The 27,458-nt window shown below is 31.1% G+C and overlaps 2 protein-coding genes across 3 annotated transcripts; one reads left to right on the forward strand and one right to left on the reverse strand.

Moving 5' to 3' along the window:
• Positions 1 to 235: 235 nt before the first annotated feature.
• On the reverse strand, positions 236 to 4,442 carry LOC100250858 (serine/threonine protein phosphatase 2A 57 kDa regulatory subunit B' kappa isoform). 2 transcript variants are annotated; one of them, XM_010650251.3, is made up of 3 exons: positions 3,870 to 4,442; positions 2,469 to 3,729; positions 236 to 864 (listed from the first exon to the last, which is right to left on the reverse strand). In XM_010650251.3, the coding sequence occupies exons 2-3, from the start codon at positions 3,588 to 3,590 to the stop codon at positions 508 to 510; spliced, it is 1,479 nt and encodes a 492-aa protein (XP_010648553.1). In that variant the 5' UTR covers positions 3,591 to 3,729; positions 3,870 to 4,442; the 3' UTR covers positions 236 to 507. The 2 variants fall into 2 exon arrangements, with proteins under 2 accessions (XP_010648553.1, XP_002284526.1); XM_002284490.4 differs by having other exon boundaries at positions 4,239 to 4,431.
• A 13,774-nt stretch (positions 4,443 to 18,216) lies between these two features.
• Positions 18,217 to 26,397, forward strand: LOC100245718 (E3 ubiquitin-protein ligase At1g63170). Its single transcript, XM_002284500.5, has 5 exons — positions 18,217 to 18,427; positions 19,791 to 20,643; positions 24,456 to 24,581; positions 24,670 to 24,961; positions 25,843 to 26,397. Exons 2-5 carry the CDS (start codon positions 19,979 to 19,981, stop codon positions 26,023 to 26,025), a joined length of 1,266 nt encoding a protein of 421 aa, XP_002284536.2. The 5' UTR covers positions 18,217 to 18,427; positions 19,791 to 19,978; the 3' UTR covers positions 26,026 to 26,397.
• Positions 26,398 to 27,458: the final 1,061 nt, after the last annotated feature.

A 27,458-nucleotide genomic window follows, 5' to 3' on the forward strand; every position in this document is an offset into this window, starting at 1 on the left:
ATATTAATTATATTTACTAAAGCAAATCCTTAAATGGTAAGTAATTATTAAATGGATACACCACATGTTATGTTTTGTAATTTGGAGCCTACATATGAATCTTATCTTCTGGTTTCCACTTTTCAGCCCAGAAAACTCATTGAGAGCAGAGAGATGCTACCCAAAAAAGCTTCCCAACACAATGCATATATGTTCCTAAAATTTCTCTCACCCAAAGAGAGGTACAATCAACACATCCACAAGAAATGTTAGCAGCACAGCCTCTTCAATAACCTTGCCGAGGAAGCAAATATCACTCCCTTCAGTGGTAATAGTACAAAACGAGTTACAACAGCTGGCTTCATAGGACTATCCAAAGGGGAGAGAAAAAAAAAGAAAAAAGCCCCACCTCCAAAACAACATCCATTTCCTTGTACCTCTTCTGGCCTCCCACTGTCATAAGGAAATAGGAAAAAGAAAAAAGGAAAAAGACAAAAAAGCCAGGCAGCAACAGTTTGAAAATGCTGATTAACAAGTAATCGAGGTTGCTAAAGGAGTTACTAGAACAGCAGTGTTTCCACTCACTGGCTGAAGGCTGGCTTCATTCTCTAGTTGCTCCCATGTCTCCTTCCGCTTTTGTGCTTCCAGGTTTAGCCTGCTTTCTTCCTCCTTAAACCGGGCATGGCAGGCTAAGAATAGTTCATCATCCATCTCTGATAACATCTTTCTCACATTTAGAGATAAGTTGAGCACTGCTTGATTCCAATGGCTTTGGGCATTTCTTTCTAAAGCCGGGAATATAACTGGAATGAGAACTTGTCGGTTATGTGCAATCAGGTTTACAATCTGATCATTGTTCCATAAGAAAAGGGCCCTTTCGGCCACCTGAAACATTTAAAGGTGGAAAAAAGAAATAAATTATCTTTCTTGGTATGCATGGGTTTGCTCTTAAAACCTTAAATGTAAGTTTGAAGCATCTCAAAAGCAAATCCAATAAACAAACTGACTGCTATTCTCATTATTTTCTCCTTGTGACAAATCAAAGAAAGTACAAGGAGGAATGAACATGTTTGGCCGGCATCCAGGAGAAGTTGCCCAATACTAATGCAGGACTTCTATCAATGTGGGGGCTCCTTTTTGAGTCATGGAGCACCTAACCAAAGGAAAAGCACCTAACCCTTCAGCGTTTAGAAGAATTCTTAAACTGAAGACCAACAAGAGACAGCCAGAAAAGTTCTACTCTCACTAGCTCCTATAATTGCATGGATGGTATCATAAGGAAAGTCTCCGGTTTCTCACCCATCCTAAAGGACTTAGGGAGCAGAACTAAACATTTAAACAAACGACTACTATGGCCCTGAAAATTTGAAGTAGGATTATAGACAAGGAAATGTTCCAGTGGGTTCCCTAATAACATTGTCCAGGTTATGTTTGGAGATGTACTTCACAAGAGGCTTTAGGAAGGTGATTTTGCCTTCTACTTGGTTCATCTGCTAAAATCAGGAGACACCACTGAGGATCTGTTTCTTCATTTGAAGGTGCCCCAAAATTTGTACAGCTTTTCTGTTCTGGACAACCTTTTTATGCCAACTGCAGAAACAAGGGCCTTCACACTGGGGCAGGGCCTATCAGAAAACCTTAACATAGTGGAAGAAGTAGAACAAGTCCAACGAACAGATAGTTCATATTCAAGAACTAGCATAATGCTGATGTGGGTAGTTTACATCACACCTATGCAACCATTGTTCAAGGAAAAAAGAAGAATAATTGAAGAAAAATAACTTGGGAAATTAAACCAGGTAGAAAAATAACTGATGCAGGTAGCATAATGCATGCACGAAGTTTTAACCAGGTAGAAGAATCTGACGAATATACTCTGGGTAGATCATCCTCAAGTCAAAATATCTACTACTGAAAAGTGGGATGCTACAATAGCAAACATAATCACAGCTGAGTTACAGAAATGTATCTTTCTATCAATTGATGGCTATTATTTCTTCAGGTGTGAATACAATTCTTATTCACTTTCCAATACTTAGAAAACTCCAGAATGCCTGTTTATGTAGGGCACATGAGACCAAAGTTGGTGCTAAAATAGGACTGATCCCCCAGGGCCCCACCCCAAAAAGAGACAAAAAGTGAAAAAAACAAAACAAGGCTCTCCCTTGGCTCTCATACGCTCTTTATTATTTCATGGGAATGCATGTATTTATATTATATATTATATTTGAAAGACTTGAGCCAGGTCTCAAGGCTCTCAATTATTAATGTGGTATAAATGCTAAACCATAATCACAGGATGAAATGAAGACAATGAAAAAGAGTGATAGCAAAGCTTAGAAGCACCCAGTTAAATACCAGAACAAATCAAAGAAATTAGAACCTCCTCTACAAGGTGAAGAGGAGATGAAGAAATGAAAAATTAGAACACACAGCTGAATCAGGGAATCTACAGCATTACCACAACTAAAGGGAAGAAATATATGTACCTGAAAATGGAAACTGTTGATGCAGCATCCAATCCGCCAGAATAATGGAACCATGATCTTTTGGAATTCCACCATGTTAATTGCTTCTAGTATCTCTTCTAACTCACCCAGAAACATTACTTCCTTCTGGCTATTTGTTATTGGCCAGTATCTCAACAAACCCTTTATCACGCTGCTGGCTAACTTTGGCTCCTTCTCTATAAATTGTGTAACACAGTAGGACAATTGCTGAAAATAAACTCCCACAGATTTTGGCTTGTGCAGAGGAATCAAAGCTCTCCACAGGAAGATCTTGTGCTCCTCCTTCAGAGGTAATGCAAACCCACTAATTACACTCCCAAAAATCTCCAGCATCTCAGCAATACCATTATTTCGTTCTGTCTCAAACACAAAACGATAGAATATATTGCTCATGGACTTCCTGATAAAAGGCCTGTGAACCATGAACTTGCCATAAATCCTATGCAGAACAGTTTTCAAACATTCTCTTTCTCTTGGGTCCTCGGTATCAAACAGGTCGAGCAACCTCAAGACAAATGAATGGTCTATATACTTTTTGGCTACCTTCGCATCCAGACACGATGAAGTAACAAATTTAAGCAATAAATCATACACAAGTTGTAAATGCGACCACGCCGGATCGAATGTTGGTTCGTCATCATCATTCTCACCACCAAGAGAATTAGATCGATAATTAGGGGGGAAAACCCTAAAAAGGTTAGTAGCACACATTTTACACATTGCGGCAATCACAGGTTCCGTAAACCTAGGAGGCCCCGAAACCATAAAATCAACAAGTTCTATCAACGTTTGACGTTTGACGTCCTTCTCTATAGAATTCTTACTTGGGTCATTGAAATCGAAAACTGTGCAGCAAAGATTCAATTTACTCACAAAAAGATTCAATTTCTCTGCAATTGGCACATCGTTGAATGCCGCTGAGGGCTCAACTCCAGCTACAGCATTTGTCGGAAAAACCGAAGATGTCTTCTTTGCACTGGTTGGTCGAGACCCCGGGCTCCCACTGCTCGACCGTGGCGTGCCGGTGTCGGTTCGCACCAAGTCACCGGATTCGGCTTTCAATGCCTTCCGTGGCAACCTACTGAGAATTTGCTTCAGCATTTCGATAATATCAATTAGAAATAATCCTTATAGATCAAAACACAGTATCACATCCATAGGGACCAATTTGATATTTGTGAAACTCGCAAATCACAACCCTGAAGCAGTCACAAAACCCTAGATCTTCTTCTCTGCGGGCCTGTACGGGTCAAATGCAAGGCAATATCAAAAAAATGCCCTAGATCTGCATTGTATATGATCGACTAAAGAATATGAGATGTCGTAAATGTGAATGATAGTTAATGATTAACAAATGATTCGAAATCAGCTAAAGTCTACCTGCATGAACCCAAAAACAACTTGCTCGAAAAAGAAGACGAACCAAATGATGAAATTTTAGAGAGAGAAACAGCCGAATTATGCAATTTCAGAGAGAAAATAATATATTACGAAATTTCACGAATGGAAAAATCTTAGAGAGCAAGGAAGGAACGAAATGATGAAATTTCTAGAGAGAGAAAAGTGAGAAAATGATGAAAATTTAGAAATCCTGAACACAAAAAAAAATTCTAAACAGAGAAAAAGAAGGAAAAATCGGGTGTTGATTATAGGGACAAATCTAAATAAAATCAGCACTCAAAGATAGACATAATTTCCAAATCCAGATTGAATCCCAGAGAAAATGTTAGAGAGAGAATGAGACGTTACCGAATGTGTGTGTGAGAATGAGAGGAGATTTTGAGGTTTGAAATCAAAGCAAGTGAATCCTGTTCATCTCCATCTCCATCACAGAAGATGCCGATGAATCCACGGTCTCTTGATTCCCGAGAAAATATATATTAGCCATTTTCCGAGAAAATGCAGCTACTTCTCAGCCTCAGGTAATAATAATAATTGCAATAATTCAAATTTTAAATATTTTAACTTTTCAAAATTTATACTAATATGCGCCGAGGTGCCGTCCCCGTCCTTCTCGTGAGTCGTGACCACACCTTCAATCTGGACCTTCTCGTGACCATACCTTCAATCTGGACCGTTGGTTTCTCTTATTTGCTACAATGCGCCAGAATGTGGCAATGACCGCTACCGTACAACCTGCAGAAGCGCCTAAGTCTTATATAATGCTTTTTAAAAGACACGCTCATGTTCTTGTACTATAGATTTTTAATAAAATATTATGAAAATAATAAATATATATATATATTCGTATTTGAATTGATTCCATCCTTTATTTTCCAATCTTATTAAAAATATAAGTATTTTTAGTAGTAAATTTGCGATCCATTTTTATAGAACATTTTTAGTTTTAAAATAATTTTCAAAAATTTACAATCAACATATTTCCTTTTTTTTTTTTTAAAGACCTTTTCTTTTTTCTTTTTTTTTTTGCGACCGAATAAACTGGGGCATTCAAAACAAATTATTTAATTATAAACAACTACCCTCTCAGTTGTAATAAAACGAGATTTGGGATAAAGGTAAACGAGTTAATAATGGATTTATTTTTTTTTTAAAAAAAAAACAAGTTTGAAATTCAAATATGATTTCAATTTTGTTCACCTTCTATTATATATATTTTAATTTAATATTTTTTTCATTTCCCTTTTTAATACAAGTAAAATAAAAAATTATACAACTAAAAAATAAATTATAAAAATTATAATATTATTTTTTATAAATTATATTTATTTTATTAGAATAAAAAAATTAAAACTAATAAATAAATAAAATTAATCGGACTAGGAAGGGTATAAACCATTTAAATTTTCTTTAAAAAATAAAAATAAGTTTAAATAATCAACGTAAATTAAAAATAAAATTTTCTCATAATAAACAACTTAAAAATGACATAATTTGGATAAGAAATTATTTTTAAAAAAAATCTACAAATTCTCAAATTTAAATTTAAATTTTACCACATATTGCCACTATTGTAATCCATAACTTATGTAATTCTCAAATAAATTAAATTCTATAAATTTTTATAGTTTCCTCATTCTAAAATAAAAATAACCAAATCAAAAACATAAAGTTTAGATTATAAATGTATTTACTATACATTTTCAAAACTTAATATCTTATTGCACAATAAACCAGAAAAAAAAAAAAAAACACTCACATCCATTTTAATGAATTTTGTTTAATTACAACTCTAAAACATAATTCACACTCAATTAAATGTCTATTAAAATCAACAATTCCAATTAATTTTGAAAAACAAGAAGTTAGATTTTGATTATTTTTTAAAATTGAAAAGTTCAAAATTAATGAATCAATGTTCGCAATCAAACACAAATCCATAAATTCAAAGATACACAACATAAAAGCCAACCATTATTGACTCAATGTTTGATTAAACCTAAGTTTTGATGATAACAAAACATCACTTAGATTTAACATTTTAATTTCTAGTGTAATAGGAAAGAAGATTACAATGGATGATTCAAGAAGCAACGTATAACTCAATGATATAAAGCTAAGGAATATCAAAGTGTGCACCATGAAGAACACATTAAGATTGAAGATTCGTTTTTAGGTTAATTTTATGTAAAGTTGGGATGAACTAAGAAATACAAGCGATCATATTTTAGGCATCAAAACTCATCCAAGCTAAATCAAATTATTTTCAAAAATTGAATTCTCTTTTCAATTGATAACCACATTAAAATCAAACAACTCATGTCCAAAGATTTTCAAAATTGTGAGTTTGTTTGGCCAATTTTTTTGAGTTAGAAGTGAAGATTTTCATAAAAATCAAGAAATGTAAGGGTATTGGTCAATTGGTTGAGGAGGTTTTGGCAATGGGGAAGGCAATAACTAATTGGGTAACCGATCGAACAATCAATGCACTAGTTAAGCTTTTCGCCTTACAGTGATCACCTATTGTACTTTATACCTCCAACAATTAGTAACTTGGTTGGTACAAAATGTGGCTAGTGCTTATTTTTTTTCTTATAAACTTCTATCTAATAGTGCTCCAAGTGCATTTATAAATAGAGAAATTAAGCTTCATTTGTAAACTAAGAGAATTATATCGAGTGTTTTTCATCTTGAATTTGGTAAGAAGTGTTTTTCAAGCGCAAGATATCACTCGAGTGCTTACAAAACTATCCTAAATTTCACTAAATTTATCAAAATGGAAACATATTACTACAAAAACCATATTAAGATAAAGATCTAAAGAAGATAAAGTTCATACCTAGATCTAGATGTTCCCAAATCAATTTCTCATGGAGAATAAGAAATTTGAAGATTTCGTACACCCAAGATCTTCTACTCGATGACTCGAACCACAGTCTTAGCACTTCAAAGTGTGGGTAATGAAAGGGAGGAAACTTTGTCTCTTTCTCTTTAGAGGTAGAAGAAGATTAACTAAAAATCATTCTGTTAGAAAACCTTAACCCTTAAGGGGGTATTTATAGGGTTGCTCATTAGGCTTAAGTGACTTAAGTTCATAAAGGTTTATGTTATTTAATCTAGCCCAAAACGAGTTCTAATTGATTAATTAACCACATGGGTCATCTAATTAATCAATTAGTCCAATCCAAATACCTTATTCACTATTCCGTGTGCAACCTTACTTAGTTACCAAAACGTCCTTATGTGCAAGAGTAAACCTAGATTCAATCTAACTCTCATAAACCATGTCATCATGTTATATGAGTTCAAAGCGAGGACCACTGTGACCCATAAGAGTATTAGCTTCCTTAAAATCCAATTCTAAAGTTGATTCAACATTTCACTAAAGAGAATCAACTTCCTCTAGTGTCCTATGTAAATAACAACGAGACAAAACTTGAGTCTATGACCTACTATCCACTACATGCAAACTTTCCATAAATTAGTGTCCATAATCCAACAAGGTAGTGTTATCACTTATCAGGATTACCTCTCTAATATTTGAGATACATGTTCCACTTATTATGTGATCAATTGACATATTCTACCTTATAAAGAGCTTATGTCAAATTCCACTTAAGGAATTATTATGACGCCACAAATTTTACTATCACATGTCCTTTGGATCTCACCCAATGAGACACACTATCTTAATCACATGAAATATCATGATGTCTCTATTGAGAATACTTGTTGTCGCCAACCTCCATCAATAGTGACAAAATCCTTAAGAATATATGACCACTTTAAGGTATCACCCATAGATCAAAACCTCATATTAATTTTGGTCACAGACTCGATATCCACTTAAGGTTGAGAGTCCATACAATATAATAACTTAATGAATCATGAAAACTAACAACCTTACATTATGATTCACCGTAAAGCCTATCTAGTGTGCACCACATACATTAATGCACTCACCATGAGAAACTCATTTCGATGATCAAAACAAATCATCCTTCTAATTAGAATGTAATGCATTGCAGTCAATATTAGATTGCCTAAATCTATGAACTGATTATGGACAACTTATCTGCTTACAAAGAACTCATAATTTATATCCTCTATGCAACTCCTAATATACTTAAGTCATGTATAATGTAAAATATATAGTCAAAATGCTCAAATCAATGTCAATACACCAAAGAAATAACAAAGAGATAGTCAAGTTTGACTTTATTATATCATATCTTGCTTTTAGGGATTCAATCCTAACAAACTTGGGGTACTAAACTAGATAGAGTAAGAAATATTTTAAGGGATTTTCATGTGTAAGCAGAAAAACAATAGGATCAATTTAACTAGAAGATAGAAACTTTAATATTGTAGAATGAAATCCTAGCTCGGGAGAATACGGAACTACTATAACAATTGTATGCTCATAAAGAATAAGGGTATCCTAAAGATGCATCAAGATGAATTAAAAGTTAGAGTAGATTCTATGAGAGGAAAAAAATTTCATCACTTGGTCAAACATCTCATTGTCTTCCCTGAATTATAGATGCAAAGGTACCTATAAGATTTGTTTTCCATAAATTTAAAGCTTATAACAACTTAGAGGACCCGATCGACCACCTCATATGTTATTGTCAACTGATATCATTAGTTTAAGGAAATGATAATGGTCCAACTCCGAAGGGTTTGGTTGGTTTAATAGTTAACCCAAGCTCAACCCAAATATATTTTTCTAAAATCGGGTTCAAATTGGGTTAGTAAATATATATTCAAGTTGATTGAGTTGATGAGCATTAGATACGCTTAACTTTCATTTCTCTAAATATTTTACCCATTAACCTATATTTAATAACTAAAAGACTATAAATGACATTCATTTAACTGGAATTTTGAAACCTTTGCAAATCAATACATTGATATGTAAACTTATAATATTCAATTACTTAATCAATCCTAAAATTATAATATTCAATTAATTAATCAATCCATAATTGCAACTTTATGCTACAATCAATAAAATGAATTAAATGCTCTAAAATAAATAAATAAAGTAGAATAAATGGCCATCAAGATTAAATGGCATTTTCAAGCAATTTTCAAGTCAAGAATTATACTCAGACTAAAAATTATACCTTCAAACATATTTCAAAATGAATTTTCAATTCATAATCAATCATTCAAATAACGTATCATAATTAGAAGAAAAAGTAAGTATCTAATATTTTGTCAAAAAAAATTAAAACCTCGCAACTGTATGTTTTTTATTTTTCTCACTAAGGAAATATATTCTAAATCAAATCAAATTAAACAAGGTTTAATGTTTTAGATTCTTTGATAATTTTTTTTTTCAAAAAGTTGATTTCATGAATAGCAAATAGAATTAAATCTTGCTTAAAATACTTTATCCATAATTGATTGATAAATGTCTACATATAATGAAAAATTTGTTTATTTATATATTTAAAAAAAAATTGTATGTTTTAAAAATATTATTATCTATTTAAAAAAACCGATTACATTTTTATTAAGATGTTAATATCATATTTTATAATATTTTCTATAATAGTATGATTATCTTTTAATAAAAATATAATTTATAATTTTATTATTATAAAAAATGCTATATTTTACCAAAAAATATTTATTTTTAATTTATTTGTAATTGTAAAACTATTTTTAATTTTAATAAAACTTCAATTGAAATTTTCAATTGAATTTAATTGATATTTTCAGATTTTCTTTTAACAAAATCAAAATAGACAAATTAATTTTAAAAATAAATTAAATTATTTATCTAAAAAAACATTCTAATGTTTGTTATTCCAAAAATGCTTTTCAAAACAACTTCTCAATTACCATTGTAGGGACCCCTCTTCCTGAGAACACGTGTCACACATCTCATAGTGACACGTGGCACGCATTATCATCCGGATCACCCCCATCTGGATACATATGACGCGCTTCTCCTATCCGGACCGCCTCAAGGGAGGGCAAACGACACTTATAAACATAAACATCCGGACGGCTTTCACAATACATCCGAATGACCAATATAGGTCATCCGGATATGATTGTCCGAGTCATTGATTAAAGTAAAGCAAGTCTTACACGTTATCACAACAGTCTGCCATGGCCCACGTTCCACCACCTGCAGAGTAAAGGGACAAGATGAAGTGACAACAAGTCACTTCCCACGATCATTTCACATGATCACCTACCACGATCTCTGACAGCCGCATCACCTACCACGATCTCTGTCAAACCGCCCGTAGGGTGATGATGGCTCTGCCACCACTTAGTGTCATGATGACAACACAAAATATCTTCCCACCATTAAAGAAGAATAAAAGCTTCTGATACTATATATATCAACCTTCACACAAAGAGGAAGGTAAGCTCACGATACCTAGAAAAGGCCAACTGATTTATCTCTCTCTCTCTCTTACCATGGTTGACAAAACCATTGGAGGGTGCATCCGGACACCCCGTCCGGACGCCTTTTGCAGGTGGAACGACTGAATCAAGAACCTATATTGGTTGAGATCGTGCGTCCATCCATTTGGCAACTACGTGGATCACCAGGGACGCGAGGCCTCAACCATTACTTTAGAAAAAAAAAATAATCAAAAACAATTTTTAGTTCTTCAACTTGAAAACAACTTTTTGAAAACAAGGCTTGAAAAATATGACCAAATAGACTTAGTTTTTGGCCTCTCTTTAGCCTTTACTAATTCAAGTATTTAAAAAATGCTGCTTGTAATTACAAAAAGGCATATCATGACAAACAGTGTTGAGTTGAAGAAGACTTTGGTCTAGTGATAAAACAAAACATCGAAAAAACTAATTATTTTATTTGAAAAGTATGAAAATAATTGAGAAAAATATTAGTTGAGAATTGTTTTAAAAAATTATTATACAATGTTTTATATGATATTTTTTATATTTTGAATATTTTTAAATATTTTATTTTCAATATTTCTCCGTGTGAAAACCATTAAATTATGTTATAAAAATAAGATTTTGTGTGAAAAATATTTTTAAAAACAGCTTCAAAAATTATTTTTTATCTTTTATAAAATAAAAACCTATTTAGAAATTGGAAGGTTTTCAATCTCTTTCATATTTTTTTAGAATAACTAATGTCTATTTTCACATTCTTTATATTTATATAATTATTTTTTAGAAAATAATCTTAAAAAGAAAGTGAAAACAACTTAATATTAAAAAAATCTATTTCTTGTTTTTTTTTTTTTTGCTTTTGTTTTTTTAAAAACATTTTTTTCCTTACAACAGTGTTTTTTTCCTTAAAATTAATTTTCATTTTTCATTTTTCATTTTTTTTTACATTTTTTTAAAGAATGATACATTGTTCGATTGTGAAGTCTAAATTAATTTTGTTGCACTTGGCCCGAGATGTCAGGAGTGTTGCCCCCTAGAGATTTTTTTTTTATATGTTGATTGAAAAGTTTGCCCCTATTATATATTTAACCCTCTTTTGTTTAGGATTTGATTTTTAGAAAGTTTGGCCGCAATTAATAGATTGTTGAGTACTAATGAACTCCATGGGCGTAAGGATCACGTTAAAAATATTGTCTTTTTTCTTTATTTTTAATTTGTGTGTGATTTGGTTAAGAGACGTGACCTAAAACTTTGTAGTAATGTTCTCCCACACCACATAAGTCAGGAAAGCCAAAAAAAAATCCAATTTTAAAATTTAATAAACCCTACTGGTAGTTCAAAGTGCTAAATCAACCATTTAATTGCATTAATTGAACCATTAAGTACAAATTTGTCATCTTAAGATTTGATTGATATTAGTTCACAAGTCAATTCAAGTAGATGTACTTGATTTTTTATTTTTTATTTGGGATAATTACTTTTTAGGGTAGGCTGGGGAAACATATGATCGAGAAAGGTGGGTATATATAATAATTCTTCTTAATGGTAGGATGAAATTATGATAATTCTTTCAAATGTCTTATTTTGTTTAAATGCCAAGACTACCCTTTATAAGTGAAAAGCAACAAAATAAAAAATAAAATAAAAAATCTTCTTTAACCCAGCTACAGTTTGGCCCCACAAGGACTCGTACCCATATGGGTCGTCGGAAACGCCGAAATGATGATCCCATCAACCACAACCCCCGTCACAGGACCCCCAAACCAACCACAACTCGGTCTAGATGGCTAAAACTCTTGTGCAGAAATTTGCAGACCACATCTCTAAATTCTTTGTTCCTTTGGTAAACATTAAAATGCCTTCCAGTCTCATTGATTTCCTTATGTCGGTATTAAAGAAGAAAAAATGGAAAAAGGAAAAAACTCTATCACTTCAGGTTATGATCTGAATCTCCACAAAGCTTGTATTTTTGTGTGAATCTAGCAAGAAATCCATTAAAGGTAAGATTTAAAAAAAAATAAAAATACGTCAGTTTATGCAAATAAATAAATAATTTAAAATTTGGATTGAAGAAACAAAATGTTAATAATTTTAACAATGTAGATCTAAAATATTAAATCTAAAATATTGAAGGAGGTTTTGAGAAAGAAATTACATTTTTTGTGTAAAATGTTATTTAATTTTTTTTTTTGAATTTTTTTAATATTATTTTAGTCATATTCAAGATGTGTTTTTATTTTTAATTTATTTTCCGGGTGGGTTGTTTGATATGATTATTATTGATTTCCATTGAAAATGTTTGCACTTTAATTTTGTTGTTGAGACTTGTTTGACATGGCAAAAGAAAAAAATTTCTCAATTGTTTCATACTTGTTTGGAACCACTTTATTTGGGTATTTATGAATATATTTGGATTTTCATTGAAAACTAAAAATTATAATCAATTGAGACATATTTTATATAATAAATAACAATATTTTTTGTATATTAGACATGTATATGCTAAAAAACCTACAATTGCCCAATTTTATAAGAAATTTGAAATTTTCAAAATTTTACCTTATCGGAATGTATCGTAATGTTATTGTATTTATATTGTAATTGTAGTGAATTTTTATTGTACATTTATATTTTTATATAAAAAAATTAATTTTATAGATTTTTTTTTATACATCATTGGATTATCATCAATAACTTCATGTATTGAAATTATAATAGTGTATTGTTGTTGTCTTTTTATAATTTTGATTTGCAAGGATACTTTATGATAGAAATACAACATGATAGCTTATAAATGCTAGTTCAATAAAAAACGAATTCAATATTTTGTCATTTTGGTATATTGTAATGTATCGTAATGTTAATATTTTTTCATTGTAACTATATTACATTTGTATTGTACTTATACTTTATAATTGTCAGGAAATAAGATGTATTTCTCAATTAGTAAATAAATTTGAGAAATTCAGGGTAAATTGGTCTAATAAAAATGTTAAGCCTTCATAAGAATTATCAAATCTACTTACCATTTTCAGTCATTTTTTTTCCCAGCCTACCTTTAAGGGTAATTTTTTTTTTTTTAAAGTTAAAATTGAATATTTTACCTTCTAAAAATAGTAAGATAGTGAATTGGTGATAACCAAATTTCTAATTTGGGTTATTGAAAATATATGATGAAATTTAAGTTATTTGAATAAAAAAATATAAATATATAAGATCGAGATATAAATAAATAGAATTAAGGAGCAAAATAATGAAACCAAATACAAACAAATAAGATCAACATACAAAGTATTCAGACTTATACATGGTATAAAATAATAAAACTCATGTATAGAACAATAGAATTTGAGTTACATGTATGATCCATGATGTCTTTTTAGTTTTTAGTATATATCCAAAATGTATATTTTAATATAATGTTTGGTAAAACTTAATACTTATTATTTAATAACTTAAGTTGACTTTAAGTTAAAATTTTCTTAATTTGTTAACTTAAAACTTATTATTTATTTTAAGTATTAAAGTTGTTTGATAACACAAACTTAAAATTTATTTTAAGTTATTAATTTGATACATTTACCCTCATTAACTTTAATTGATATTTATCCTCATACATTTTAACTTATATTTATGTTTATGAATTTTTAAAACAATAAATTTATTTATAAAATATTTATATTTAAAATATTATAGATATATAGAAGATAACCATAATTTATTTATTTATTTTTTATAAATAAAAAAATGAGTTGGAATCAAACTTCTAAAAATATATCATCAATATTGTGGGAAAATGAGGCAAAAAAAAAAACAAAAAAAGATATTAAGAATAAATGAATTATTTTAACCTAATACTTAAAAGTTAAAAGTAACTTTAAGTTGCAATATTAAGCGGGTGTTTGATAAAATTTATTATTTAATGACTTAAGTTGACTTTTAAGTTAATTTGTTCATAAGTTGTTATTACTTATTTTTTACTTTTAGTATTAAGATTATTTGGTAATGGTGGTTAATTTTAACTAATATTTTTATTTATTAATTTTAAGTTATAAATTGATTTATTAAACATCTATACTTAAAGTATCGTAGATATATAGAATAACCTTAAAATATTTATTATAAAAAAATGAGTCAAGAATGTGGAGTCATGGTTATTAAATATATTTTTATTTGATGTAGATAGGTAGATAAAAGAGTTTTGATATTAAGAATAAGTTAACTATTCTTACTTAATATTTAAAGTCATTTTTAACTTTAAATTATTTTACTAAACATGTTCAATTTACTTAATAACTTAAATTTAAGTTATTAAGTCACTTTAAGTCATTCAGTTGATTTACTAAACACTCTTAATTATTTTTATCAATTATGTTTAGTCTATTCAATGGCTTAAATTAAGTTACTAAGTCATATTAATTCATTATGTTGATTTAGAAAACACCCTCTAACTATTTTATCTTAAGTTTGTAGCTTTGCATCAAGATATGGGTTGTAAAATAAATGTCCAAAGCTTCCGATTATAAATGTCCAAAAATCTTAATTGAAATCATAAATGAAACTATGGATATGAGAACCATTATTTTATTAAAAAGAGTAATTGAAAATTGATTTTGAATTTTTTTATAAATTTATATTATTTACAACAAAAAATTGTTTTTAATTCAAAAAATACTTTGACCAACTTTTAATAGAAAACATTTTTTTTTTAAAATCCATTGTTCTATTCAATTGTTTTTGTACAACATTTTCGATCAATAATTAAAATATAACAAATGTTTTTAAAACTTTTATATTATATATAATCCCTTCATACATTGAGAATATTATGTTAAGATATGGACTCACATATCTCACAATAATTCATGACTAAGCTATTCACTTCTTCAATTTGTTTTCTGTTCGTTCAAGAGTATGAGTCACCTATGTGTAGAGCCCAAACGTCATCACGAGTCTTAGACAATGGGCCTAAGACTCGTAAGGCCCAATAGCCCAATGGATATGATCCCTAAGGCAGGAGGATATAAAAGGTCAAGGGTCTGTTCATTTTGCATCATCACATTTTTAAATAGAACATAACCCTAATCTCTCCCGCTTCCCATTGCCAGAGAGAATCCAATGACGGTGGTTACCCTCCTTGGCCTTAGAAGATCCATACATCTTCAACCAAACTTCAGAAATGGATTCGGGTATGTTCCATGTGAATAAATGCATGTTCTAAGTGAATTCATAAATATATTCTGCATATATTTTGGTGATAATGGAGATCAAAGACAAGAAATAACATATTATTTTTAATATTTGAGCTATTGAATAAAATTTTATTTTTTAAAATAATTGAGAATTAGTTTTAAGAATTATTATTATTATTATTATAGAAGAAAATTATATTTAAATTTTATGAGGATATAATCGCCTTATTAGTTACTTGATCAAGTTATAATGTTACAGAGATAGTGCATATCACAAAGTTTTTATTTAGAGTGTTTTTAGTGAAAGTGGGTGTTTGATAAATCAACTTAATTAACCTAAAATGACTTAATAACTTAATTTAAGTTATTAAGTAAATTAAGTATATTTGATAAAATAACTTAATAGTATGATTTAAAATAAAAAATAACTTTAATTAATAAGTAAAACCAATTAACTTATTTTTAAGTTTACATTTTTATATTAACTTTTACTCCATTTAACCTAATTACTTACATGATCTCCTTTGTGACTCCACTTCATTGTTACTTAATCTCTTTTACCCTAATTATAATTTATGATGATAAATATATTAATTTGATGATTTAAAATATATTTTAAGTTAATTTTATCAAACAATCTTAATACTTAATATAAAAATTAAGTAATAAGTTTTAAGTTAACGATTTAAATATAAGTTAACTTAAAAGTCAAATTAAGTTATTAAGTATTAAATTTTACCAAACACCCCAAAAGTGTTTTTTTTTAATATATTTTCACGAGCATTCATTTAAAAGCTAATTTGACAGTAATTTTAGAAAACGTTTCTAATATTTTTAACACTTAAAAAGTTTTATCATTCAAATATTAAAAAAGACTAGAAACAAAAATTAATGTTTTTTAAAATCAATGCAAAAAGCATTATAAGTGTTTTTATAGAAAACATTACAAGTGATTTTTAAAATTTTTAAAAGTATTTTTAAAATTTTACTAAATATTAAAAAAACGTATTTTTTTATAAATATTATTAAAATGTATTTTAATACTAAATTTCTAGTAATTTTTTAAAAATATTTTATTTATTATAAATATTAAGAGTGCCTTTGACATTCATTATAGGAAGAGTTTCTAATGTCTCTAATACTTAAAACAAAAAAAATTAAAGTGTTAAAATGACTAAACACTTTTTAGAATTACTTTCAAATGCATTTTAAAAATATATTTGATAGTAGTTTTATGAAATATTTTTAATATTTTAAAGAAAATAATTTTTAAATATTAAAAATAATAGAAATACTTTCAAAAAACATTATCAAAGGCAGTCCGAGTCATAAACCTTGGTGTTAGCTTTGATTGTTGTTTTGGTTGACGTGTCAATAGTACACCCTATAGCTTTAATATGGTATTTGTAAATTAGTGGTGTTAATAAAATTTTAAAATCTTTGTAGACTTTTTGGGATAGTGTTACGTGGTCACCATTTATATCATGAAATAACGTCAAATCATCCTTGATTGCGTGATAAAATAGAAAAAGTAGTCATATAATTAATATTTTTATTTATAATAAAATATTTCATATTTAATAAATTTTGGACCTAAGTGCACTTAATATCTTTTAGCATTTTATTTGTTTCACGTTTTTGTCCCCACGTTCAAAACCCAACACTTTATAAAATTCATTTTATCCGATTTTTTATTTTTATTTTTTTTGCAATCCGGTTGGAACATTAGGTCGTAAAATCAACTTTAAATTAATCATTTTAACATTAAATTTTATAAATACTTTTCAAGATGTTGATTTTTCGTATGCAATCATCGTCAAGTATGATAATGTCAAATTTAAACAATTGATTTTTATTTTTTTATTTTTTATATTTTAGTGGGTGCTTGATAAATTAACTTAATAACTTAATAATTTAATTTAAGTAATCAAGCTTGATAAAATAACTTACTGATATGATTTAAAGTAAAAAATAATTTCAAGTAGCGAATTTAGATTTTCAACTCCTTATTTATTTTAATTATTTATGTTATTCTACGATCTTTATTGTTATTCGACTTTTTTTGTCCTAATTATAATCTATAAAGATAAATATTTCAATTTAATTATTTAGAATAAAATTTAAGTTAATATTATTAAACAACTTTAATACTTTAAAATAAAAAATAAGTAATAAGTTTTAAGTAAACAATTTAAATATAATTAATCTTAAAGTCAATTTAAGTTATTAAGTGTTAAGTTTTATTAAATACTCTTTACTATTAACTTAATAAATTATTCATCAACTATTTAACAAATATTGGAGACAAAATATCATTTTTTTAAGTAAGTTTAAAGGATAAAGTATTGAATTTTAAATATGAGATAAAATAAAAATATCACTATTTCATACTAAAAATTTGTATATTTAAATCTTTTTATTAAAATTAGGATTTCTATTTTAATTTTCAAGTTAAAAATAAAAAAACAAAAGAATTATATTAGTACTCAAGCTATTTGATACTGAATAAAATTTTTAGCTTTATAAAAGTAAAGTGATTGTCTGATCGGGACTAGAGAAAATTCTCAAATCTACAAATTTTCATGGAAAAGTAGTTTGAATGCAAAATGATATGTGTGTGGGAGTCAAACACAGGGGGTATATTATTGAATTATTACTATTTAGTATATTATCAAACCTGAAATGAAGGGCGAGAGATTGTTCTCCTCTCTCTCTCTATCCTCTCTCTCTCTCTCTCTCTCTCTCTCTCTCTCCATCTGTCTGATATATATTCCCAGACGATGCCTTGAAGCAACGGAGCTCTAAAGTTGACGCCATTTGCCTAAAAAAAAATCCCCAAAAATAAAAAAATCCAAAAAAATTATTACAAAAAAGCACTGAATAAAATCAGAACTACAGACTACGGAACCTCGCCGATTCTTCTCCCAATTGCTACCTCAATTGCCGCTGGTCAGTCCTCTCTCTAATTACTCATTTATATATGTCTTTATTGGCGAATCTTTATGTCGGTTTATTGTTTTGGGGGGAGTTTGTAGCGTTAATTGAAGCTTTTGTTGGTGGGTTCGTTGAGTTTTGATCTGTCTTGAAGAGGGCCATGGGGTTTGAATCTGTGGTCTGTTTCGTTGCTGGGAAACCTAAAGAAAACGGAAGAAAATTTTGGGGTTGTGTTGTTTTCTGGATTAACGTAGTCAAAGAGTTAACTCAGGAAGGATTGATAGTATTAGGCTCAGTTCGGTGAAATTATTTATTTATTTATTTTTATTGGGCATCGCCGCATCAGATAATGGAAAAATCTAAGATTCAGAGTGCGATTTTCTTTTATTTTTCGCAAATTTCTCGGAAGGTAATTGAGGGGGCTAGGGTTTTGATTGTTTTTTAAGACAGTGGACGGTTGTTCTGAATTTGCCGTCTCTTTGGGTGCTGAGAGAAACTTTGATGGTGGAAAATAAACGAATCTTTTTGAGGTTAAGAAACCGTATAAAATCAACTTAAGAAGGCCAAGGAAAATAAAGTTTGATTTTCCTTTACCTTTGAATACTTTCTGAGTTTCCAAGTTGAAGATTTAGGTTTCCACTGCCGAATCTACCATCTGTAAATTGTCAAATTGTCCCCTTGTCACTGTTATTTTTGTTTGCATTATTATTATTATTGTTGTTGTTGTTCTTATTAATTTTTTAAGGAAAATGGTGGAATGTTTGATTATTGATTGGGTGCTATGCTGAGCGTTGCTTACAGTCTGGTTGCTATGAAAACTGAGTAAAATGAAAGAAACTTAAGCTTTGAATGGTTTGCTTTAGGCTGTTTCAAACTCACCTCAATTAAGCAAAGTAGTTGTGCCAGTCTAAGCGGGGATTTCTCTCCAAGTCTAATAAAAGGAAAAGGAAAAATATAAGATTCAAAGCAGATTAGGGTTTGGTTCCCCCACAAAAGAAAGAACTAGGTCGGGTTTATGGCTACATTTTATGTTATCTAAGGGATGGTATTTCATTTTTTCATATGTATGGACAGTTATGAAATTATGGGTAGTAGTGTTGATTTAATCAAAGTATTCCTCAAGTGCCTTTATTTATTTATTTTCTTATTGCTGGCTTATTCTGAAGCGCTAGCTATCATATTATAGAATTTGCTGAAACTTATCCCTGATGCATATTCTATTAACCCTCCATTTGTTTGCATACAAAATTGAGGAAAGAAAAGAATATAAAGTTTTGAATCTTTTTTTTTTCTTTTAATATTGTCAATTTGTCATGGTTTTATATTCAGAAAGGTGAAAGAAGACAATAATCATTCTGACATTGCTTCATCTTATCAGAATTTTGACTGTTAATTTCTCCACATCTTGTGGCCTCAAGTAATTTTAAGTTGGCAAGTATGAGACAGTGAATGCAGAATACAAGTTCAACCTTTATTTGGGCACAGTTGAAAAGCAGATGTGAAGACAGTGTTCTTATTTTAATCTTCCTATGCTTCCCTTGCTTCCTATTTGTTTGGCGGACTTAGATGGCCATTCCCTCACTGGAACTACATAGTAAAAGTCAAAGTGATATTTACCCATTATTAATGGAGCAACCAGGAAATCAAATTGATACTGAGCACATCATTGACATAACAAGGAGTGGTGATGCTTCCTCATCTAATTCATCCAATGATGGACCTTCAACTAGCTTGGACCAGTTGCAGCATGACGATAGACCCGCAAGTAGTGCGAGGGTCCCTATTTCTCAACCTTCATTTTCTTCCTCCAATGTATCAAACTCCAGAAATTCCTTCAGAAGAAGAGCAGATGCCCGCCGTCGTAGGAGTCCATTGAATTCTGGGTTATGGATTTCTATCGAACTAGCTCTGACTGTGAGTCAGATTATTGCATCTGTTGTTGTTTTATCTTTGTCACGGCATGAGCACCCACATGCTCCATTGTTTACATGGATTGTGGGATATGCATCTGGATGTGTTGCAACCCTCCCTATTCTCTATTGGCGTTTTCGTCATCGCAACCAGGGTCATGAGCAAGAGTCAGCTCAATCGCGGCAGGTTTCTTTTCACAGCAACCTCCCTGGAGGACCTACCTTTTCCCTTTCAGTTACTGGCACCTCAGAAGAAGAAGATCGCCAACCCTCTGTTCCAGCCACGAGAAACAGTCAAAGTGTAAGGAGATTAAGTGCAAGGTATGAATTTGTGGTGTTGCTGTTGTTGTTAAGCAGATTGCGTTTATGTTATCATTTTGCAGCAATTGCCATGTTGTCCTTCTTCAATCAAGAATATTTCTATTATTCTTTGTTGAACTATCTGTTTTGCTCTGAGTCACCATGCTGTTTCAAAAAACTTGTTTTGGTTAATCAATTTGCTTCTCAGCAGTTGAAGCTTCTCGTAGATCATCGTTGTAGCTATAGCACTTTGATTGGTAACAACAGATCCATGGTGAATTTGATGATCTAGTAGTTAACTTAAGAAAGCACCATATCTGAATTCCATGAGTGTTTTAGATTTTAGGTCCATATGACCTTGCTATATTGTTGTTTCATTGTTTTTATTTTTATTTGTTATTTTTTTTATTTATCAGAAATAATGATTTCATTGTATTGTGAATCAAAAAGTACAAAAAGGATGAGGTATCCTTCAAAGAAGAAACAGAATAAAACAGAGGAGTTCCCCTAAAGGAACCTGAAAGAAAAACCAATATAAAAATTGAAGATACAACTTAAGGAGAGGCAAAATCCCCTAAGAAAACCTCTAAATAGAGGCATTTCATTCTTAGCCAAAGAATTTGCTAACTGGTTTGTTGAGTGTGGAATTCATAAAAATGAAACACCCCAACTCTGTGGACAGGCAAGATATTCTTCACAACAATGAGCTCAAATACCTAGGACCTCTTTTTCTCTGAGATACCCATTCCTGCATAAAGACGTTGCTGCAACCTAACTAAAGCATTTGCCTTGGCCAAATATTCCAACAGTGCTAGTACCTCGATCTCTATAACTAGTCCTACCCTCACATGCATGAAAAAAAAATCCCAGTAAAAAAAAAAATTGAAGATGAGCTTTAGGTGGCCTAACAAGGGGAACTTACCCAGAATGCAGTACTATGAATATAATGAACCTCATCTTGTCAGAAGAAGAAACTCTTCAATCCAATAACTCTTAAGGAGTGCTTAAGAATTCTGAAGAAATCAAACCCATAGGGAGGAGAAGAAATGCAGTATACCCTGAACTGACTCTAAATGCCTCCATCTATCTTCAAATTCCTGATACTTTTGTCTAGTTAGATAGATCATCCATAGTAGAGGCTTGTCACCACACCTTAAAGCACCCTGCTTCTAGCATTGCCACCAAACTTTTGGAAAGTAGATCTCTATCACATCTCTACCTCTCTTGGACTTACCCAAGCCAAGCCTGCAAGGACAAAAGTCGGTCTGAACTCCATCTTTGCTGGTCAATTAAGGACAAGGTGATTGGTTCTCTTTACTGCTCAATGCACTAGGCATTGCTCAGACTAAGGGCTCTATAAGGCCTCCTCTGTTGTAAAGATCATTGGTATTAACCTTTTTGTTAGCCACAAGGCAAGTGAAGGCTCTAACCTTCAATTTTTATTTGTAAACAGACAAAATGCTAAAAAAACAGTAAGCCTTTGGCTATTTCTTTTTCTTTTTTTATTTTATTTTATTTATTCTTTCTTTTACCTTTCTCTCCCCACCCTCAAATGTCCTGTAACAATTATAGATGTGCAAAATTCATTTTACATTGACTTCCTTCCACCTTGTTTGGTTAGTTTCGACAAGTCCTTTGAATTTTAAAACAAGGAAGCACAATGCTATATTGGCCTGATCAAGTAAAGCTGGGTAAAACATTGTGCAGTGGGTGTCATACGGTGATCTGGAAAAAACTTGGTCATTTCTTCATATGCTAGAGGAATCATATTCTAATGTAATACCGTCTTGACTATGTTATAGCAATTTTTTGTCAGATTGGTTTTTGGCATTCTTGTCCATCTTTGAACAGTGGAGAATAAATTGTTACAGACAACTTTAATCCCCTCTCCATAACTCCAACAATAACTAGACAACAAGGACACATAGTGAACTAGCAACAATAAGAGAAATCCACTACCTATAAAATTTCAAGTACTTCTTTCTCTAGTTGATATAGGATCTAACAATCCCTCTTCTCCTCTCACCCCCACCATCTCGCCCCTGGTAGGCATGAAGTTCTCATCATGTTCAATGGGATTACATGGTTAGATAAACTCCTACATTTGACTATGGATTGATTTTGATATCATCTGTAACAACTTGCATCTCCCATGTAGATATTGTTTGCTTTTAGCCAAGACCTTTGCGATTGTAAAACTAGTCTACATTGTTAAGAGGAGCCCATTGCATAAAAGTTGTTAGAAACTTCTCCCTTTAGCTAAAATGGGAACTCACAATTCCAATCATAAAAGTTTTAAAATTCTGTACTTCCCAACAACATTTTTTTTTTTTTTGATCAGAAACGAAGAAGAATATATTAATAGAAGAAAAGATACAAGAGAAAGAAAAGTTACAAAAGAAAGAGAAGAAAGCAAGGGAAGGATGAGAGGTCCTTCCTACACAAACTGAACAAAGGATAAAGCTCCCAACAATAGAACTCTAAAAACAAAGAGAAACCCCAACAAACTTCAAACTTTTGAGGCGCAAACCAAGAGGGAAACTTCCCAACAACATTTGAAGTCTTGACATGTGAAATGGGAAACTTCCCCATGAGGGAGGGGGTATGTTTTTCTTCTTAAGATAAGGAGGGCACTCAGAACAGGGTCTTGATGCATTTTATCCAAGAGGACACTTTTAAGCACTCTTGCACTTGAGGTTGTACAGGCTTTGAAGTCATTAAGGGTCTTTATAACGAGGTTCGGATCTAGGCAAACATATTGGCCATGTCAAGAAGAGCAATATGAAGCTATGGGTAGGTATGTGATTCATGATGATTGTTTATTTTTCAAGGTCATGTCTCTTGGACTATTTACAAGGAAGTAAGCCAGCACATGGTTTCCTTTTGGAGGTCTTGGTGGTCATTTTAACTCGTAATATCATGGCTGCACTTGTAAAATGCAGTTGCAATCGTTGGCTTTTGATAGACAGTTGAAATTGCTGACCATTTTAATTGAATGTTGAATGTGCTTTAAAAAAGGTGTTGAAGTACTTAACTCCTTGTTACTAATGCTCCAGGATAGAATGCATTTATTTGGTGGATGGGCGGAGATGGTGCATTTGTGTCGAGTTTCTGTTGTTACAGAGCTAACTGATAAGTTGATAACAAAGCCAACATTTTTAAAAATTGTGTACACCCATTATGTACTGCATAGTGATATGAGTCCACCTTTTGGTTATTGAATGTGCTTTAGGACTGAAACTGATCAGATTCTTCTTGCTGAGGGGAGGTTCCAATGGAATTCTCTTTGCAAAGCCAACTTCTTGAACATGATAGGATCTTCCTGACAAAATTGGAGGATCTGATGTTATGCATATTCTTTGAAAATCGGATTTGGGCTCAACCTTTTGCTTTAAACTCCAGATATTTTATGAACTAGTATTTTGAAAGTATTGAACCAACATCTTCTTGAACAGAGAGGTTCAATGATTGCTTCAACCTTAATTTCTTGATCTGTTGATGGTGGGTTATAATTGTCACATGTTAAAAAAGAAGGTTTCTTAAAAGCTTGATCAATTCTCTGCCTATTGGAAACGAAAAATATATCAATACTCTGTCTTCACTAAGCCTCAATGAGCTGTTTGGAACAACTATTATTCTGATGAGGAGCACTGCCATTGTTTTTCATTTGACATACTGTCTCTGGCCATTTGCCCCTAATTGCACATATGTGTGTGTGTGTGCATGCATCCTATAAAAGCTTAACTTGTTCTCCTGTTAGTTACAAGATATCTTGAGTTAAACAAAAACTACAACCATAATACTTAAGGAGTAGGTGTTTGTCTCCCTGGCAGACTAAAGGTTCTGGTGGAATACTTCAAGATGGCTCTGGATTGCTTCTTTGCTGTTTGGTTTGTGGTAGGAAACGTGTGGATCTTTGGAGGGCACTCCTCATCCTCTGAGGCTCCCAACTTGTACAGGTATTGTTTAGTACCATTTATCACATTTTGTCATTTCCATTACTCCCTTCTGTGAGAACTCAACCTATTCTTTGCATTTCCTCATCAGGTTATGTATAGTCTTTCTTACCTTTAGCTGTATCGGATATGCCATGCCGTTCATTCTATGTGCTACAATCTGCTGCTGCCTCCCTTGTATAATTTCCATCCTTGGCTTTAGAGAGGATCTGACACAGACTAGAGGAGCCACATCAGAATCAATAAATGCTCTTCCAACCTACAAGTTCAAGCTGAAAAAAAATAGAAATGGCGATGATAGAGAAGGCAATTCAGGTGCGGGCGAAGGTGGGGTTGTAGCAGCTGGAACAGAAAGGGAGCGGGTGATCTCTGGAGAAGATGCAGTAAGTCTCTAGATTTTCTTCATGAGTTCTCCACCATGAGCCTCCTTGGTTCATTGTTAACTCTTTGCATTGTGCCACATCACTGTTGGGAGGGCTTGTGCAGTGTATTTTTACCAAAAAAGCCACTGTTTCTATGTAACTCAGTTGTTATACCAGAGCCCTCCATAACTTGATACTGCACACTGTGATCAGTGATACAACTGGACTAAAGAAGTTCATACTATGCTTTGCCCATTTTGCATGCCTAGTTCTGTATTTTGTAGCTAATGATGATGAGGGAAGGGTTGGTAAAACCAAACTCCTCATTGGATGAAAGGTTCCTAGTCTTCACGGGGTCAACTGAAATTTCATTTTGGTTTGAACCCACAAGGTGTTTCTAACCTGATGCTTAGGTTGCTATTGGTTTTTGGAAAGTAATAGGGACAAGGAAGAAGAAATCTGGTTTAGTTTGTCTGGGAAAATGCAAAGAAAAATGAAATACAATGGAAGTTTTAAAACTTACACATTTTAAAAATCTTAATCTTTTAAAAATTGGAGAACCATGGTAAAAGAAAGTAGTAAGTTTAAATTTTTTTTTTCCTTCGCTTTTACTTTCCTTCCTTTTCCCCTCATTTTCTTAGCTTCATACTTTCCCTCCAACTTTCCATGCCCCATGGAGGACCATTGGTAAATAGAGGTGAGAACATGGCATTTCTTGCCTGCTCTGTGCCAGCCATTTGAGAATTGGTTAACCTTGACTTGCTACCAATCGGTTGGTTTGGAAGAGATTGAAATTTCTATATCTCAAGTAGCCTTAGTCGATCATTGTCGGTCTATTACAGCGTTTAATTAAACATGCAAAAACCATGCTAGTCCCATAAATGACAAATTTGTTTGTACAGGTATGCTGTATTTGCTTGGCAAAGTATGCAAACAACGACGAGCTTCGGGAGCTGCCATGTTCTCACTTCTTCCACAAGGAGTGTGTGGATAAATGGCTGAAGATCAATGCTCTATGTCCCCTCTGCAAGCGTGAGGTCGGTGAGAGCTTTTTAGGTTCACTCTCAGGGTTAAGTATCAACTAGTGAAAGAGGGTGAGAATGGTGGTGTGGTTGAAAGGCTCAGGTGGAGCAAATATGTTTACTTGACAAGTATATGTCACCCCCCTTTTTTTTTCAAGTATATGTGCATCACATATGGTATGTATGAATTGGTGCTTCTGGTACTTTTAGGTTTCGTTCTTCTGATGGTGGATGAATGAATGACCACTTAAAATTCATTCATGGATTTTTTTTTTTGGTGGTTGATGTTTCTAGGTTAAGAAAGGTTGTAAGATACTTGTTATACCAGGCAAGTGCCTTTTGACAGTCTGTTATATACCAAAAATTGTTCAATAACACACCCCATCAGGTGGTGCACATCATGGAATTGGAGTGGAAAGTTGCAGATTTGGCTTTTATCAAGCTTCAAAAGCATAAAATATCCCACAGGTGGATGTGATATTGTGATTTTGGTTGGAAACTAACAATGATTTTAAAGAGTTTGTTTGCTTGCCGACTTTAGAGCTTTTTTGACAGTGATTTTAGAAAATACTAATGGCATAAAAAAGCGCTTTTGGGAAGATCAGGTGTTCAACAAAATTTAGAAAATGTTTTTAAAAAATTAGTTGTAATGTTTAGAAATTGTTTTAGTCTATTTTCAAAAACAAAAGAACAAATTTTAGAAAGTTATAAGAGGTAAATGAAGTGTAATTTGCTCTCTTCTTTTGTTTCCTCCATTAATAGTAACTATTTAATTTCAGGCATTTTTTTTTCTGAATTTTTCTTTAACCTTTTTAAAATTTTCAATTAAACGAATAAATTTCAAATTAAGCCAATTTGGAATAGAATTTATTAATTCTTAAAAATAATTTAAAATTTAAAATTTGATCTAATTAATACTAAAAAGTTATGGAATTCAAACCAAATTTAATCAATATTAGAAACATACTAAAACTCATTTTAAATTACTTTATTAGTGTCTTATTTACATATATAAGTTTATTTTTCTGAATTTTTTAATTAAGGAAATAAAATTTGTGTCAAATAAGATTTAGGATGTGTTTGATAGTGTTTTTATTTGAAGTACTTTTAATAAAATGTTTTCTTTAAAAAAGTTTTTTAATATGAAACATTACAGGTGATTTTCCCCAAATTTTATAAAGTGCTTTCTAAAAATATGATCAAACGGATTCTTCAATATATTTCGTTAAGATTTGAAACTCAAATAATAACTAATTTAAGAGCCCGTTCTTCTATTGTGTTTTTCATAACTATAATTCATAGGTTAAAATTGGTTTTGAATGACAATGTTTCTCTCTTAACTTATTTACATATGAAAAAATGATTATTTTTACTTATTTTTAAGAATAATTTGGATTATAAGAATAATTGGTAATTCAAAAAGTGATCCAATTAACCAAAACAATAGTATCTCTTAATTTATTTATATATTAAAAAAATTATTTAATTGTTTTTAA

This window comes from Vitis vinifera, chromosome 4, assembly GCF_030704535.1.
Source record: "Vitis vinifera cultivar Pinot Noir 40024 chromosome 4, ASM3070453v1".
NCBI lineage: Eukaryota > Viridiplantae > Streptophyta > Magnoliopsida > Vitales > Vitaceae > Vitis > Vitis vinifera.